At 35.8% G+C, this 20,067-nt stretch overlaps 1 protein-coding gene across 1 annotated transcript in view; it reads right to left on the minus strand.

Moving 5' to 3' along the window:
* LOC110369797 (ammonium transporter Rh type B) overlaps positions 1–14,354 on the minus strand; it is a 30,134-nt gene extending 15,780 nt beyond the window's left edge. The window contains exons 1-2 of the mRNA XM_064038557.1: positions 14,202–14,354; positions 10,720–10,854 (exon numbers count right to left, since the gene is read on the minus strand). Of these exons, the coding sequence (XP_063894627.1) occupies positions 10,720–10,837 (118 nt within the window). The 5' untranslated portion in view covers positions 10,838–10,854; positions 14,202–14,354. The remainder of the gene's footprint in view (positions 1–10,719; positions 10,855–14,201) is intronic.
* Positions 14,355–20,067: the final 5,713 nt, after the last annotated feature.

Consider the following 20,067-nt stretch of genomic DNA (forward strand, 5'->3'; position numbering starts at 1 on the left):
GGTTAATCTTTATTGTTTTTCAGTTTGTGCAATTCTCCCAGAGCCAGTTTGTCATGAGGATTGTTAAACAGCTTCCTTTGGCCGAGATCGCATATAGCGACCCCATCTTAAGATAAAATAAATGAAAGAAGGAAAAATTAAGGAGCTCCTTTAAAAAGCATGAAATAAAATTAAATTATAAATTTTAAAAAACCCCCGACCCAAAACAAGTATGCAATAATTATGACAAAAGGTTAAAACGCTAAACCCTATAAAAGCAAAAATAACTTTTAACACTACGTAAACTAAATTTTGACGTGTCGGGGGACCGCTTTTTACCTTCATAAATACTTACATAAATAAAATGATATTACAACATTCGTTTAAAAAAAAAACGCGTATCTAAAGTAATGAATTAGAGCGGTCCCCCGACACGACAAAATTTAGTTTACGTAGTGTTAAAAGTTATTTTTTGCTTTTTATAGGGTTTAGCGTTTTTAACCTTTTGTCATAATTATTGCATACTTGTTTTGGGTCGGGGGTTTTTCTTATTTTAATAGCTGCATAAATTAACTGAAAACTTAAAAAAAAGGGTTAATAAACCAAAATTTATGACAGCCACCTATAGAAGTTATTCTATTATTATTTTTAAACGGTCCAAATACACCCGTTACGAGGTCCATCACGAAAAAAAAAACAATACATCGACCTTTTATATCTCTCTTTTTTTCAGCTGTATATATTTTTTCCCACAACAGTAATTGTTAGAATGTCAAATGAAAAATTGCAAATGAAATTACACAATTCATTGTTTTCTGGCACCAAATGGACCCCTGGAGGATAATGGGACTTAAAATGGATATATAGAACGTGAAACGTTTGTGTACTATTCAATTTATTATACGTTTTTCTTTATGATCCGGATAATCTTTTTTTTTACTTAGGTACAACGGTATTTTGTTGATTTTTTTAACAGCAACAAAATGCAACAGCATTTTAGTGTAACTAAGTAATTTGATGACGAAACTTTTTATGAAAAATTTCATTAAGAAGACCTTTTATCTTTCGTGAAATAAACGTCTCCCTGTTCCATATTTTATTAGTTTCAAAAAAATACTGAACTCATTCTAGATTGAAATGATACGAATCAAAAATGATTTTTGTTCGATAACCACCAACAGTTCAGCATTTCACAATTAGATTAAACAGTGCCGCCAATAAAATAACCGCTCATTTAATTAAACAAACAAAATTAACTACTAACAAATTCGCCAATCAGTGGCTCGGTAAGCATAACAATTCAATATTCGAACAAATACATTTGTGTTACCGACCCTACAATTGTTAACTTAAAATCAATTCCAGTAAAAATGGGAATTCGGACTTTTATCCGTGTATTTTTATCGAAATAAGTCCCTATTTGCTATGTTACCTGCCTAACTATTATAACTATTATTTATTAATGCAAAAGTTTGTTAAGCTTCCTAAACTTGCACTTATACTTCGCAATGGAGATAATTTTTAATTAATTCAAAAATATAAATCTATAAGCATAAGGTTCACACCGCATATCAATTAGGTACGTAAGATTATTTAACGAAAACAAACAATTCTTAGTATAGATATACCTTTATTTTAAAACCTTTTGTGCACATTAGTATATACTTCATTCTGTTTAACATATAAATATAATATCCTATTCCCTTTTCGTACATTAACATAAATATGAAAAAGTTATAACGAACTCGGGAATCAGCTTTGAATCACTTTTGGTGTGTGTAAAAGCCGTCCAAGAAATATAAGGGAACCGTTATTCATAAATAATGTTTTTTTCTTGAATAAAATGTATCATTTTTGTAAGAGACATAAGTAGGTAATTTATGATTTGATTTCAAATCTAAGTAGGTTCCTAGGAGCCTAATTCAAACGTATTTACGATTTGGTACCTGTTTTTGTAGATAAATAATTGAATTTATATTTTTTTTTAGGGTTCCGTACCCAAAAGGTAAAACGGGACCCTATTGTTCACGCTCCTCTGTCCGTTCGTCCGTCCGTCCGTCCGTCTGTCACCAGGCTGTATCTCATGAACCGTGATAGTTAGAGAGTTGAAATTTTCACAGATGATGTATTTCTGTTGCCGCTATAACAACAAATACTGAAAACTGCAATAAAATAAATATTTCGGGGGGCTCCCATACTCATTTTTGATATCTATAAATATAGAATAATAGTTTGGATGGTACGGAACCCTACGTGCGCAAGTCCGACTCGCAGTGGGCCGGTTTTTTATTTTAGAACATGCACTATACTAACTACTCCGCCGAACCGGATAAAAAGGACCCACATCGTTTTTTTTCGAATCTATCCAATAGTTCCTGAGATTAGCCAAGTTACAAAAAAACTCTTAAACTTTCAAATAAGTATTATTATAAGCATGTGTCCAGGTCTCTTCCAGACACACCTACAAAACAGATTAGACGTACATAAATACCTGTAAAATTAGTAACCACAAGATAATCACACATAATTATAACCACGAGTCATTAACACTCACATGACCACATCGCAAAGATCTTACAGATTTGATACTTCTAATCTGAGTCCACTAATTGTTCTAATTGATGTAAGCACGCTCTTTATTAGACGAACAAATAATTGCTAAATAGGAAAACGTTAGCTGGTGCTGCTGAGTTCATTCTACTCAGATCTCAGTTGTTTGATTTAACAATTCATAGAGAAATAAATTGTGGTAATCCTTTTTCGGTGAATTTTCAAAAATGACAACATACTTGTTACTTTTGCATTTCTCGATCAATGGAAAGTAAAATTATATTTCTGCCGTGGCGACTTTACCTGTTTTGTCTGAAAAAGTGTAGAATTAGGACAGCATATTAACCAAAATACGAAGGTAAATGAAAACACTAGAATATGCCCCAAAGTTTCTAGACACAAAACAATTTACCTCAGTATCAGAAAAATCTTTTTGTGGCAGCTCAACATTATTTCTTCCATTTATTCTACCTTACGTTATCATAATTTTGTGTACAATGACAAAAATCTCGTCTTTGTTGGGAGCACAATCATCCCTTATTATTTCTGTATAGATATAATTCAATAGCGCACAATGTAATTCTATCAAGTCAGACGGAATTAAGTGGGCGATATAAGAAATGGAGACTGCTATCATAATAATGATACATGGATTATTCTGAAGAAAATCTTTGCATTTTTGTTTCGTTTTGAGAGAGATTTTGCTTGATTTTTGTATGGCTAAGCACCGTGGACCGGTGGACCGATTTTAAGGTTAAGAAATGCTTGGCACTGTCGGTCCATGGATAGGTGACTAGTTAATCATGACGAATTCCTCCGGTTTTCAAAGGCTAATAGGACCAAGTCCATAGGAAGATCATCCACTTAAGGGACCGCTTAAATGGTCTCGCTGCGATAAAAAAACGGAATCATGAAGCTAGCGCAACTTTGCTTATCTTCCATTCCACAAGACTATGATTACAACGAGCATCGGGACTTCTTCATAACCTCAAATCGGTAGTTATTCTTTTTCTTAACGAGTGATTTGTATTGGTTTAATCACCTAACAAATCCTGTGGTCAGTTTAACCAAATCCGTCTGACGGTCTCTGACTGAATCGTAATAACGACTGCTTCTCAGTAGCATACTCAGAGAATTTCAGAGAAAATCGTCATAATACAAACTCAATTTCCATCGACCCATATAACAGTGGACCAGTCAACCGTAAATAATTCAGTTAATTGAAATGCACTAAGAATGTCAGACCAACACGCTTATTGATAACCGACTCAGCTGAATCCGGGTCAATGGGAACTGCTTACGTCACTGCACGGATATAATCTGTTTACCCGGATTTTAATGGAAACATGTTCGCATTCTCTTGTTGATTGTTGCCACTTTAAAGTATCGGGATCGGTTTTTTAATTACATTTGGATGGATCTTTCTCGAATAAAATGAATGAATGTCATAATCTGAATTGTTGATGAGTTTTTATGGCATTGGAATTTCTTACACGAACCATTGGAATTTCTTATGGTTCAGAGTTTCTATTATAAGAATGTAATTATTAGGATTTGGGACCTCTAAAAGAAATCTTTTCAGGATAATTCGTTATCCGTCTATTTCTGTCTATTTCCGCATGTTGCCGTCTACTGCTCAATGTAGGCCTCCATCCCCTCTCGGTCTTTCGCAGCTCCAAGCAATTCTCTCTCAATTATGACCTTATTTCACAACAACACGTGGAGATGAAAGGTTGAAATGAATACTATTGACATGTATAACAAACACCTGTAATTGGATTTCGTTTTCTGACTTTTCAAGTCCTAGTTAAGGAGTCTTTGCCTTTTAACACACAAATCAGAAGTAGGACAAATATCATGTAAATGAGATCCCCTACTGATAGAAAATAAACTTCTTAGGCCATTGCCTTTTGCCATCAATGTTAGTCAAATGACTCCTATCTTTCAATAAAGTTTGTTGTATTAGTTTGCCTAAGTTTAGTAGCACAGATTTTAACTCAACTAGCTTCATGCGTCGGTTTTTCTTCTGTCCCAATTTTCCAATGGTCCCAAAAAAACTCTTATGGTTGGAAATTGCACAAAAAGTTGTGCAGCTGTGTAGCAATAACTCTTGAAATAATAGTAGGTGATTTAAGAATAGGAGGTAAGTAACTAAACTTTTTTGAACGTGTAGTTTTTGAAATATTTTTACATACAAATTATTATTTTTATACCTATATAATTTAGAAGAAAATTAGGAGATCATTGACTGTTGATAGAATTTTCTGGCATCTATCTCGAAAATTGAGAGTTATCTAATTTCATTATTTCTCATTCCAGAGATCAGTGAACGAATGTTTGCGTTGAAATTGAAAGCACTGATTAACCTATATACCTAATTGACTGTTGACATTTAAGTCAATATTACAACAACAAACAGATATTTGATCAAATTAGGGATTAATATTTAAATCATGTGTATGTTCTTGGAGAGATAATACGAGTGATCGATCTAATTGTATGGTTAGGCTTCGTTTGTTCTTATAGGCTAAACTACTAAGACAATTGGATTATTTTGTTTAATACATTAATATCCGATACCCTTGATAAGAATGGTTGCCATACTTTCTTACCAAGTCCCCATAATTACTGCCAAAGACGTTCAAATGACAACCGAGGCCCAACGTGCTTTCCGAAACATAGAGGAACTCGTCATAACAAGATGTTCACCTTTTGACATTCCATACAATCTCTAACGCAGGCTTCGTTCTTGTTATACATGCCGTAATAGAAGCTATATAAAGCATTTACACCCAAAACGCCCATTATATAAAACAAAGACTCATTTCGCCGTACTTTATTCCCCATTTGCATACAAAATGATTGTGCCTATACATCACAGGGAACAAACATGTCGAAAGCGACGTATTTATAGTAAATACACATTCGGCTTCGGTTTCAAGCGTCAATTGCAAGATATATAATGCGTTTTAATTCCTGCATTTTATTGAAAGGATTTTCTTGTTTACTTTTAATTATTTCGTGAGGTGTATTCGTTCGTTTGTGGATACATTTGGCACTGGACTTGTGGAACATTTATATTGAAATAATGTTTTTAAAAGTAAGTCTTGGTAAGAGGTATCTAAACATATGTATTTGCATTTCCAACGTTACTGAAATACAGCAACTATTAACACAGTAAAAATGCTCAAAGTTCATTACAAGACTTTTCTAACAAACACAGCTATCACGATGATCCATCGTGAAGTTTCAGTTCATATCTTCTGGCTCCATCATTAGATAATTTCGATTGTACTATATTATTGTATTGTCAGCAGAACTACATACAGCTGGCAATTTGCTTGACGCTGCAATCCTTGGAAGATGGTTAAATGAGCGAGATCTTACATTCTATTACATAGGTTCCTACATACAGGTCGACCTTACAAAAACCTTTAAAAATATCTTCAGGTTTTCCAGCAAGTATGACGAAGACAGGTAAACGGTACTAAAGAATTCAGTAGCAAGAAAATTGTTACTCTTTAGCCCTGAAGCGGTTAACGTAAACTCTGTTAGTTGATTCTGTTAGTTTGTTACAAAGTTTAATGTATATAGGCTTTCTCAAGAATGTAAAAGCTATAAGTATAACAATGATTTTTTTTTTCAAATCGGACCAGTAGTTTCTGAGAGAAGTGCATTCAAGCAAACAAAAAAACACTACAGTTTGATAATATGTCAGCACAGATTTGGATTAATTTACATCTAACTGCACGGAGTAGTTCCAATGGGGCACTGGTGTAACTGACGGAAGCTAGTTGTTATCAATGAACATTGAATTTGACATACATCGTTTAACTATCGAGTGGTTTAAATCAAAAAGTATTGATAAGTGGATTCTTTAACGACTCACACTTGACATATAAACCACGGTCGCATTGATTGTTCTTTATATAAGAAATCGATATGAATGGAAATAAATGGTATGATGAAACAAAGCAACGTAATATTATGTAAGACAATGTCTGTGAACACTATTATTATAACAGTCGCAGACATAATGGGCCTTACTACAAAAACTTTAAACCCTGTTTTACACTTGTCTAATAAAATTTTGGCTGCAAAATGAACCATATGTCAACGTCATAATTTGACATTTTTTTAGACAAGGCATAAACTGACGTTAAAAAGTTTTTGTGGTAAGACGGTCAATGTGTTCACACAATAAATGTGTTAGTCGGTTTCTTCACTTTTAATTTCAACAGAAAATCAAATTAGTTCTTCAAAACTTCTTCTTTAAGCTTTTAAATTCTCATGTAATATGGCACTTTTGATTCAAGAACAACGGACGTACCCGGGAAATTACTTCAGAAGTCACCATTATCCCACAAAATGACCTCAAAAACTCACATTAATTCTATATTTTTACGATAGAATATAAGTTATTTTATAACTTTTTATTATATGACTAATCGCTCCTAATAGTTGTCTCAAAATTCACACAATATTAAACTCCCGTGTTTCATAAGCAGTTAATACTCCTAATTAGTGATGGCAAAAAACATCAGAAGTCACTATTCAAATCCCACAAAAAGTCACATTAGTATTTGCTAGAATTCAAGCCTACTGTAAAATTATCTGAACTAACATTAGTCTTATCCAGAATTCAAAGCTACTGTACTGTAAAATTATCTGGCTAGCTCTCCACACCTTCAATCGTAACCCACAGGCTTGCTATTGTGTTAATTGGTTCGTACGCTCCCGGTGTACCGGGGATTGTTGTCAGGTCTTTCCTTTCTATGGTAATAGGGCTGTTAGACAATGTTACTTTATAAGTCAAGAAGTTTGTATAGATTTTGAATGTTTGATGATAGGAATAAAGGTCAAATAGGTATTTCTATAGCTTTAAAAGAAAGACTAAGCAAAGTGAGGTCAATCTACTTGCTAAATTAAGAATGCAAATCTGTCTGCAGTAGCACTTTGATGCCAATACTACTGAACCGATTTTAATGTTTAGTCATACGTCTAAAGCCTAAGAAAAGTCATAGGCATTAGGCAACTTTTTACCCGCTTGCAGAAATTGATTGTCGCCTATAGTTTTACCCCAACTGGTTTTATTAGCGTTAATTGTCCAGTGAAATTCATAGTCTCCAAAACGCCATTGGTAAAGGTAATTCAAAACTGAAAAGGTAATACAGTCACTTTACTCAGAGACCCACCAAATGAGACATAGAATTTATAATAAGAATCTTCTCATATGTCGTGAATTCAATTTGTGGTACATTCTCTGGTAGTTGGAACTTTAGGGTTGTGCCTTGAGAATTATGCTTATTGTATTTTTATTGTAGACACATAATGAGTGCCGTAAAGAAGAACATGAAAAACTGCGAACTCGAAAAGGAAGATGGCTTGGATAGAGCGAAGTGGAAGAAGAAGATACGGAAAGTGGACCCCGAGATAAACTTTAAGAAGAAGTAGAATTGTAGACACATAATAAGTGCAACAATTGGTAATTTTTTACAGATTCATGGTTGAATAAAATTTTGAAGTTAAAATGATAATATTAAATGAACATTAATGTTCAAAAATGAAAGCCATTTATATTGATCACTTTTGTTTCTAAAAATTTTTTTTGCTTCGTATCCCGTATATGACTTTATTTTATTATTTTACTTTTACTTTATTACTTCGTATTCCTCTCCATGTTGTGTTTTAATCATTACAGTGGTTTTATTCTGTGCGAAAATTGAACGGTCAGACTACGAATCCATTCACTTGATTGAATTAAAACAATCACTCAGTCACTGTGACAAGAGTGTCTTCATTAGTGAATCACAGCTACAGTATTTTCCTCCAACTATTGGAGACATTTTACAAAAAAAAATATTTTGTAGCTCTAAGTTTTTTTTTTTATAAATAAGTATTTCAAAATGTAAATATAGGTATTTAAAAAGTGTATATTAAAAAAAAACAATGAAATACGTATTGTTTTTTTTTATGAATTACTCGTAAAAATTAACCTTCTGTTTAGTTTAGCCTGAGTACAGTACGGCCTTTCCATATAATTATGTATTTTGTACATATAATTTCTTCATATAGTAAGATAACCTAGGTAAGTCTCATAGAATAAACTTTCGGTGACTGTGACTGTTCGTAAGCAAAACGAACGTTTCATGCTTATAGGAACAGGCCACATGTGTCAACCCTATCCTGTATCCGTACGTACTCGTTACCGGCCTCGACTACACTCCGGTTTAATGTGGAATTTCAAGCAAATTAATTGTACGCCACTCCTTATTCACACCGAGAACATTATTTTAATTGACAACGCTCGCTATGACTTTAACAATTTAGTGTGTAACGCGATATCGTTGCTTTTTGTACGTCTCTTGTGAGGGAATGATATGAAAATATTTTTTGGGGTATCTACTACACTACACAAGAAAATAATTTTTTTTGGTTGATTTTGTTTTGTAAGTTTTCAAGGTTTATTTATATTTTTCGACCAAGGAAACGTAGATCCTGCAACGTCAGGCAGTAAGTAGTTCACATTCTAGAAGATCATCTAAAAACAATTGAATTACAGTCTTCAAAATTCTAGCGATCATAACAGTTGGCAATATTCGCATGGTTCGTAGAACAAGTTAAGTTTGATCTGTGTATATTGGTGGCATTTTTTTTAACGGCGTCAAAAATACAAATGACCCTTTCCGCTGATGGAGTGTCAGACTTTTACTGACTAAAAACCGTCGTGTTCCGTCGTAGATGTACCAAGGCTAGGCGGTAACTTTATATGGTTTTGTCTCAGTATATTGGTGCCCTTAGAAACAGTATTATCCCAACACAATAAACATAGCTAAGATCCCAGGCTCAGTACTAGTTAATTAATTAACAACACCTATCAATCATAATAATTTCTAGTGTTTAAACTGATGAAGTGATGACAAAAGTATATCAAAACAAATTATCACCATTGTCATTCTATTGACCTTATTCAAATTGTTTTGAGTATCGTATTTCGTAAGTCATAATCCCGTGGTAGTCAATGCAATTGCATCACACCATCAGACTAATAGCTTGACAGCAATATTGTTTAATGGATGTATAACACAAATATCCTGCATTGTCACGAGATTGGAGACCACAGCTATGCAGTAATTTTCATGTGACTAGAATTTGTCTAGACAGGATACCGTTTTCTAAAGTAGTCATGTGGAAAAATATGGTTAATTACTTCATCTGATAAATAAATAAAAATACGAGTATTATTTATTTACGATAGAATTTAGGTTTTAAATTTTACAAAACATAATATAAACCAACATAATATAGAACAAAAACAATTAAAAACTAAAACTTTCCCCAACATTTTCCACTTCCCCAAACACTAAACTGAAATGAATAATTTACTATCGGTAGTAGTAATAACAAAACTAAACCCAACTAATATAATTTGCATAAAACTCGAGAGCTTAGTCCAGTTCGTTACGTCAGTTAACACAGTACACCCTTGTTTAATATCTAGAACAACGCATATGGATTTGTAGAGGAAGCGTGAATGAATTAATTGAACACGTATTATCGCGATAAAGATAGATAGAATATAATTTTATAGCGCATTAAGACTGCACTGCTGTTGTTGTGAATTGAAAAATGTATGTCATCGGTGTCTAGAGAACGCGATGTCATGGTCGTTAATTGCGTTTGAGACAAGATGTGGATTGCAATATAAATGGCTATAGAGTTCAAGAAGTAGGTTAGGGATTATGTTACCTTTAATTTAAAGTACGCATTGTATTGAACGATTCCTCATAATTAATGATGTCACAAAATATCTACCTATAGTCTTTTTATGCAACTACTTTAACTTCTTCTGTTAGAAAATGTTTTGTAAGCAACTGTACCAAGCGTTTAAATATTTAAGTAGTTTATGTTAGTGTCTATACGTATATTGGTTATATCTTATTTTCTTTTATCGTCTTTTTTATTTCGATTTTTTATTTTTTAGATTTCCTATGAAATAAGCTATGCCTGCCTTAATATTATTTGTTCTATTTTTCTTCTTGTCTGTGTTCTGTGTGTAACAGCAAGCATAAACTATTAAATAAATAAACTTTTTTATGTATAAATAAATGCAGCCAGCATGGTTACTGCTTTCCTACATTTTTTTGCCCTATTAGCGTACAATATAAAATACTATTCTATAAAACTTACCTCTAACATTAACTTCTTTATCCCCGCCATAGGTCGTGAAGACGATATATAACACCATAAGAAATATTTGGAACACCAGCAGCGGTGCATACTTGTACCTGGACATTTTGTCCACCATCTTAGATGATGTTTATTCTGAAACAAAAAAAAAATGTATGTACAATACATAATTGTTTAGCAGATTAACGCTCAATCCTTCTCTATGTGAGAAGCCTGTATCCAGGAGTGGGCCGATAGAAGATAAAGATATTTAAATCAATATATTCAAAGTAGGCAGAAAAATAGCAATTTTTAACTCAGTATTACATGAGACAGGCCCTAAAACGGCTACCCTTCACCACTACCTTAGTGTTTTTCTGGGAAGAAGAAGAGTGGAACAAACTCTCCAGGAACATAAACTGAATAAATAAAACGCTGATGATGATGATGAATATGATGATAGTACAAACACAGCAATTCTTAGGACGAGTCTGTGATGGTGAGTATAGTTGCATAATGTGTAATTTTATCCTAAATTGAATGTTTAGGGACGTAGGATGTTTGAAACCTTATTTTTTCTGATCTTTACGGTAATTTATAAACAACTATATTAAAAGAATAACATACTCGTGGCTAAGTTATATGTAACAAACCACACGGTTCGGTCGATCATTACGTTAAGCAACACCTAGCACGGTCGATCCTTAGATAAGGTACAACCGCGGACAATAGCTAATCTTACAACAATGACATAACTCTGTAAGTATTTGTAAACATTGAAACATAACAGTTTACAACTACTATTCTAAGATTTTGATAACAGGTAATTACATTTTACGATCATAATTTTGAAGAATTAAGAACATCTGTTGTTACTGTTACCTACTACTAGAGATTGGTACGTCCCAAGAAGATTCAAGAGCAATGTATTATAAACAATTAATTAACAGGAATGCTGGCTTATATTATAAGAGGAACTGGCTTGAGGAGGACAGATAGGCAGTCGCTTCTTGTAAAGCCAGCTGCATTCGGTTAGATTGGATCCGAAAAGGCTCGGGAGATGATGATGCCACGCAGAGAAGAGTGATGAATATTATGCGTTTTTGTAAAAGTTCGAATGTAACTGCCTAATTTGCAAGCTCGATATGTGATTTAGAATTAGTAGTAAGTTTTAACAATTGTTGCTCGGTTTTATAATAATGTTACTTTCTGACTGTTATTTACTTTTACTATAATTACGTATTGTTACGTTACAATGCATTGTTTATTTGTACGTTGTGTATCCAACTAAGTATAGTATATCACTATTTGATTCATCTATTTCGGGCTCTCAATACATGAACTAGGAGAGGGTTCACAAGTAGGATGTGAACTCATGACCTTCCCGCTATCGGACGTCAATGCTAATAATAGCCATTTTTGTTCTATTTACTAATAATCAAGTGCAATTTGAGTAAAACAGCTTTGTATATCCTAGTTTCCTTGAAGGACATAGCTTAGCTATAGTGATAGCATATTTTTGTTACCTACTAGTTTCTGCATGTGGTGATATACCCGCGTCTCGTAGAAATCACTTCACCTGGATGTAAATTACCCTTCCTCAATAAATGGGCTGTCTAACACTGAAATAATTTTTCAAATCAGACCAGTAATTCCCTGAGATTGGCGCGGTCAAACAAGCAAACTAACTCTTCAGCTGTTTTGTATCTAACCAGGCTAGCATTATCTGGACGCAAATAAAAATCTTCGATATACGGGCACTTCACCTACATACTGATCCAAGGACTTTGTAACTAGCTTCTATCAGCGGTTTCACCCGCATCCTGTGGGAACCACTACACAAACCCGGATAAAAAGTAGCATAGAGCCTTCCTCAAGAAATGGGCTATCTAAATACTGAAATAATTTTTCAAATCGGACCAGTAGTTTCTGAAATTCGCGCGTTTAAATAAAACAACTCTTGAGCTTTATAATGTTAGTATAGATAGTGACCTCAACTCCCACATTTTCTTCATTAAAATCTCCAATATGCCAAAAAAACAGTCGCACTTAAATTAAGGCCAAACATCTCTTTCATATAGCACCGCATTTTGCTGTCCTAACCCGAACTAATTAGTTCGGTAACAATCATAACAATAGTCGACTCCCACGCAACTCATTGTTCCATGTAACATTTCTCAAAGGAGATTGTATTACATAGGAATGTTATAGGTTATACAGTTTACGTGCGAATATGACGTAGGATGTTGATAGTGGATTAGATGAAAATTAACATGTTTGATGAAAAGACTTTGTGATAAGAGCAAGATGGTAGTAAAATTGTAATCCTTACATCTGTTAAAAATGGGAGATTGAGCTTGCATGCCAAATCGATTGAGATGAGATTTGGTATGAGATAGGTGATACCTTGGAGATAGCTTACTTTTTGTCAAAATGCGGGGCGTAATTCCCTGAACGAAGATGCAAACGAAATCTAGGAAGGACATATGCATGAAATAAGGAACCTTGAATAAGGAAGAGGTTCAAACTAAACGAAAATTAACTGAAGATATTTTGAAAAGGCTTAGTACGGGAACTATCGATACAAAAGGACCACAGGAAATTATTACATCCCGGAAAAGTGGGGCTTACATTCAAAAGACAGTTTCTAATACAAAGTCAGAAAAGAAAATCAAAGATATAAATGATTTAAAGACAGTTTTAGACACGATTTCCATTTAAACGGTCTTCGAGATCATTATGCAATTGAATGCACGTTAACTCGATGAAAATTTCACGTTTTATGCCCCCAACGCTTTATTCGGTCGATGTTAAATATTTGAAAAGGACTATTACTGATTGCTTTTCTATTGGAAAATGTTTGAAAAGTTTCTTGGCCGTTTCGTATTCAGATTTGTGGTTGATTAGGTCCGCTGCCTTTTTATGGAGTGAGAATTTAATTTTGAAGTCGGTTGTAAAATGGTTTTTGAATATTTATGAAGTGTAATTGCAGTTAGTAGTAACAAGACGTCAGTTGAAATGGTTTTGATATTTAGATTTTAATCGCTTTTGCACCTGCATGCCTGCGCTGGATTCCTAAAATGCTTTCCGTATATTTAACTACCAAAAACAACTTGATGGTCCATGAATCACTGCACATTATGTTTATTGATATTTAAGTAATTGATAATTGATGACATTGAAATATTATTATAATAATCATTTTAAATACTTATTTTTTTTTGCAAAAAACATACTTTTTGTTTTGAAACTTATTCCAATCACTCGTCTAGATTTTTTACTAGCAACAATATTAGATGGTGCACAGATTTTAACTTAAGCAAAACTGACAGGTATTAATTTTCGAACATATGAAAAAATTGCAAAAAAAATGACAAATAAGTATTTACTCCTCTTATTATTTTCACTTTATTCCACATCTTCCGAAGTACTGTACATTTGTACAGTGTTGTAGTGCTAAAAAATATTTATCGTAAATAATTTAAAAATAAACAACAGCGTACCTCTTTATCGTGCGAAGTCCGACGTAGATTTAGTTCGACACGCCCGCCGTACCGCGACGAGCCCCTATTTGTCAAACATCAATCAACTATAACTATTATGTCGCGAGCACCGTGTACAAAACGAAACTATTTCATACTTCCTACTAATTTCTAGATATCACGATTTTTTTACGTCACTTTACATCGGAGACAAGATTTTTTGACTGTTTGCGTTTCGCGTGACGTGGGAGATTAAGCGTGTTAAACTGTCTTAATTTTTTTAAGTAATTTTATCTTGTCGTGAACTGAGAATATTCAAAAGTAATAAAAGTTTAAAACATAAATCCTTTTTTGTGTATTTTTGTTGTTATGAAACAATTTTGTAGAGCTTGTATGAAAATTGCACTGTGCGTTTTTTGAATATTTTCAAGTTTGAAGCTAACGTATTCGCACGTGGAATATCTACCGAAAACTATAGTAAAAAGTAATTAGCATTGTACACTGTACTGAAAACTTTTTTTCGGTATTTAAAAATATAACAAATTGTGACGTCATTACATTTTTATGAACGTACGTTGCCAGGAGTTCATAATGTTACGTGAACACTGTGAACAGTCATCATTCATATTTTAAGCGATCGTGAAAATGCTGTGTACTAGAAACTGAAAACACTAAAATACTCATTGTTTACTGAATTCATTCTGAAAACTTAAAGAAACTGGTTAGAAATCGAGAAAGAAGAGTACAGTTTCAATTTTCAAAGTTTAGGACTTAAATAAAGCTATACCTACTTTGGTTTGTAGACTATGAATACTTCATATTTAATTTAGACCCTGTTCCAAGAGACCATAACCAGAACACCGTCTTGCTTCAAACTTGGAAAAGCAAAATTCATACGACTTGTACTAATCCGATTTTCCACTTGATTTATCAGTATTAAAAAGGTCAAAAGATACCAATATCGTTTTCTTAGATGATGACATTTATTAATTTAATAGGGGATCAAGTTTTCACCAAACGCGTTCAGTTACTTTAAAAAGAAAATCTTCTGACCTGGAATCTTTTTGAGCCATCCGTTTTATCCCTATTTCACGGAAAAGGGTTCAAATCTCTGTTTGGTACTCGAACAAAAGGTGAAAGGGATAAGTTATTCTAGAAGCATAAAATCAAACGTAGACATTGTCCTAACATACTGATTTTACGGTAACACTTTCGATCTTTGTCCCCCACTACGAAAAGATGCACGTATCGTACGCTCAGCGTCAAAAGTGGCTGAACAAAACTCTCTATAGTCGGTCCCTCATATCTGAGGATCGTGGTCAGCATCGGGGTAACATCTGGAGCGGATGATCTGCCTCCACCGGTTTCGATCCAGCGCATCTCTCACTACCGCGTAGAATTCGGAGGACGATGAGTCTTTCACTTGATCGGTCCATCTGGTTGGTGAACGACCACGCGATCGTTTGCCTTCGGTGCTCCCAACGACAATCAGTTTTTCCAGACTTTCATCGCCTCTGCGCACTGTGTGGCCGAAATAAGATAGAATGCGTTGTTGGCATATGGTCGACAAGCGGGTTTTTATTTTGAGCTGATTCAGGATAGACACATTGGTGCGTTTTGCAGTCCAAGGTATTCGGAGTAATCGCCTCCAGCACCACATCTCGAATGCATCTATCCTTTGTCGTTCTCGGGCTAAGATCGTCCACGTTTCCACTCCATAAAGGAAGATAGGGAATACCAAGGCTCGTGTCAACCTGATCTTGGTTTTAATGCCAATTCCTCTCTTCTTCCAAATGTTGTTCAGACGGGTCATAGCATCTTTAGCCATCCCGATGCGTCTCTTAATCTCGGGGACACAGCTGCCATCGTTGCAGATTTGGGAGCCGAGATAAATGTAGTGGTCGACGATGTTAATGCCAGGAATGTTGCAGGTGACATTTGCTAGTGTTCCGGCTCGATCCACTATCATCACCTTAGTTTTCGATCTGTTCACTGCGAGACCAATGTTGCCACTTTCAGTTTCGAGTCTTTGGAACAGTTCAGTCATATCTTCCATGGATGTTGCCAAGAGAACGGTATCGTCGGCATATCGGAGATTTGACAATCTCTTTCCACCTACAGGAAACCCCTTCTCCCAATTTTCGATGGTCTTCCGAATTATGTACTCTCCATAGATGTTGAAAAGTGCAGGGGACAGGATGCAACCCTGCCTCACACCTTTTTTCGTTTGGAACATGTTAGAGTATTCGGTGCCTATCCTAACGAAAGATCGATTTTCTGTGTACAGACTCTGGATTAAAGCGACAAGATGTTCAGGAACTCCCATTTCCAGTAACACAATCCATAGATGATCCCATTGCACGCAGTCAAAAGCTTTTGTGTAGTCAATAAAGCACAGTATCACGGGGCTATTAAATTCCCGACTTTTTTCTATGATTTGGCGGACGTTCAATATTTGTTCCCGCGTTCCTTTGCCCTTAACAAAACCTGCCTGTTCTTCGGGTATCTGTCGGCTTAAAAAGTAGTTAAGGCGGCGGTTGATGACATGGAGGAGGATCTTACTCGCATGTGATATTAGCGCCAAAGTTCTGTAGTTACCACAATCTTTTGACGAGCCTTTCTTGTGTAAGGGAATGAATACCGATTCTGTCCAGTCTTTCGGCCATTTTCCTGTTTTCCAGATGGTGTTGCATATATCGGTGATAGCTTTCGTGCCTTTTTGACCCAGGTTTTTTAACAATTCAGCCGTAATACCGTCTTTGCCTGGTGACTTCTTGCACTTAAGAGCCTTGATCGCATGCTCAATTTCCGATGGTAAGATGTCAGGCTCTTCTGTCGACCATGTAATTACAGCGTTTGTAGAGTCGCTTGTGTTGTACAACTCCGCGCAGTAGGTTTTCCACCGGTCTAATACGTCAGCCACATCTGTAAGTAGGCGTCCGCTTTTATCTTCAATGACACAGGTCTTAGGTTTACGTGTTCCAGTCAGTTCCTTAACCTTTTGAAAGAGATACCTGGACTCGTTTTTTAGGGAGTGCTGTTCGAGTTGCAGACAAATTCCATTGATGTAGCTATCATAATCTTTTCGACAACATAATTGGACTTGGCGGCTGAGTTCTGAATAACGCTGCAGATCTCCTGGTGAACATAAACCTTGTTCTTTTAACTCACGTCTCTCAAGAATGATTTGCGCCGTCTCTGGTGTAATGAAGTCCTTCATGACGGGTTTTACCAATTTGTTCTCGGTAGCTGTCTTTTCAACCATCCTCTTGAAATGCTCCCACTTACTATCGCTGTCTATGATGCTACTTGGAAAATCTTTCACTCTCTGCTCAAAACCTTGTCTGAAGCCATTGAGTTCTATGCTTCGCATATTCGGAACTACTCTAGGTCTTTTAATCCTCTTTAGCCGCAACTGGATTGTTGCCACAAGAAGCTGGTGGTCGGAGCCGCAGTCAACACCGGGGTAAGTTGTGGCGTTCGTCACTGAGCTTCGCCATCGTGTCCTTATCAGTATGTAGTCGATCTGGTTTCTACATCTGTCGCCAGGGGATATCCAAGTGTACAGTCTGCGGATATGATGTTTGAAGCAAGTGTTGGAGATGGTAAAATTTTCTTCACAACAGAATTGTAGCAGTCGCTCACCCCTGTCATTTCGTTCCCCGATACCATATTTCCCTGCAACGCGACGAAGATGATCATCACTTTCGGTGTCACCAACTTTGGCATTAAAGTCCCCTAAGATGATCGTAACTTCCCGCTTTGATAGGCGTTTAAGTGTCGCAGTCAGTGTATCATAAAAACCCTCTATTTCTTCTTCAGTTGACTGGGCAGTGGGTGCATATACCTGCACGATGTTAAGTTTGCATGGTATGGTATTAAGTTTCAGTGTGATTATCCGATCGCTGACTGGATTGTAGCCTACAACGCACTTATTCAAAGATCGTGGCACGATGAAAGCCACTCCTCTACTGCTTTCGTCTTCTGGGCCCGAAAAATACACTGTAGTACCAGAGTCAGATGTACAGTGACCCTGACCCTTCCAGTGTGTCTCGCTTAGCCCTAGAAGGTGGACATTTTTCCTTCGCATTTCATTCTCCACAGTTTGTAGTTTGCCAGGTTGGTTAAGGCCACGCACATTCCATGTTCCGATGCGGTGGGGATGCCGGATTGATTTGCTGGTCTTTGGTTCATCAGTAGCTGAATTTCCATGCGGCGCCTGAAGAGCCACGAGCGCATGGCCGGTAGCACATTTCACACCACCTGTCCCGGAAAAGTGGCGCCGGGCGTCAGCCGGGTCGCCAGACACACAAACTCTTCTGTCGTCCTCCATGCTGACTTTCTAGGGAAAATAGCAGCAGTGGTTTCCCGTTGCCTTCTGCCCCAGTCCTTTTTGGAGTTATTTAGACCCCAAGGCCGCTGTAGCCTCTTCCAACCGCAGTCAGGTGTGTGGTTATCCCGCCACTGCTCGGTCGCCATTGCCTCGTTCGTTATCTAGCAGGGAGTACCGCGACGCCAGAAGGCGCCGCCGTCGGCTATTCATTACGAACCACCGGACGCGAGCAGGTGAGGTTGACAATTGGGCCAGTGTTAGATCTTAGTAACTGTTCTCCCCTTACCCCCCAAACAAAACTACATTTTCAAAAGTGTCTAACAACGTGAAGAATCCTATTTTCTTACAACACATACACCAAAATTACTTAACATCATAAACTTTTAAAAAAGTAGAGGAATACTCGAGTAAGTCATCGATGACGCGGTGTTTTTGAAAATTTCGATTTGTTCAGCTACTTTTGAATCTGACTATACCTACGTCAGCATCGGTGGCCGCTACTTATCATCTATTTAGCGAATCGAACGCCCTTGCACTTGTTTTATTCATGCGGTTACGAAGAACAAGCTTGTTTATTTGTTTGTTTGTTTCAAACGAACTTGATTCCTGACGGATTCTTTTGTTTTTGTTTACATTTTCGCAGCGTGGCCTATTGTTCTGTCCGAAGTTAGTTTTTGTTTTCTGTGCTCGTGTAACCTTTTATGCCTCGTGTTACCCAAAAGGACTCTTCATCGTCACCCAGAAAAACGGATAGTGAAGATTGTTTGATGAATAGTTGCGAAAAAATAATCTATACTAATATTATAAAGCTGAAAAGTTTGTTTGTTTGAATGCGCTAATCTCAGGAACTACTGGTCCGATTTGAAAAATTATTTCAGTGTTAGATAGCCCATTTATCGAGGAAGGCTATTTTTTATCCGGGTTCGTGCAGAGGTTTCCACGGGATGCGGGTGAAACCGCTGGCAGAAGCTAGTAAATTATAATTATTTGACCGAGTTAAGACGAGGTGATAAAATCACTAATTCTAGCTCAACCTTAGCTGTTGCTTTTTCACAATAAGCTCTACAATATAATCCGAAAACAAAACAAAGCATTAAAATAAACACATACAAACAACTAAAGTTAATGTGGAAAACACAAAACAATCAACTGGCTAATGGAAGACTTAACCGCGGCAACTTTAACCGCATCCACAGATAGAAACGTATAATTTTCTTGTTTAGTTTTTTTTTTTTTGTTAAAGTTATTTTATTTCAGAAATATGTTTATGAAGACGGTTTGCGTGCTCTTATAAATATATTTAAAAAAAATCCTTTATAGTAAGATATATTATTATTTTTACAAGTAGAAGCATTATTATTGTCTTACTTAAGAGGAGAATGGGGAAAATGGGAAGGCGCTTTGTTTAAGGGAATATTTCGTACTGCAAAGTCTTATATTTACATAAGCGCATAACATAATATCTTAAGGATTAATTAAGCCCTAGTACGCTCACAGCACATCAAAGCCTTCAAATCCGATAAGATGCAACCTCACCAAATGGAACTACTCTTA

This window comes from Helicoverpa armigera, chromosome 16 (genome assembly GCF_030705265.1).
Source record: "Helicoverpa armigera isolate CAAS_96S chromosome 16, ASM3070526v1, whole genome shotgun sequence".
NCBI lineage: Eukaryota > Metazoa > Arthropoda > Insecta > Lepidoptera > Noctuidae > Helicoverpa > Helicoverpa armigera.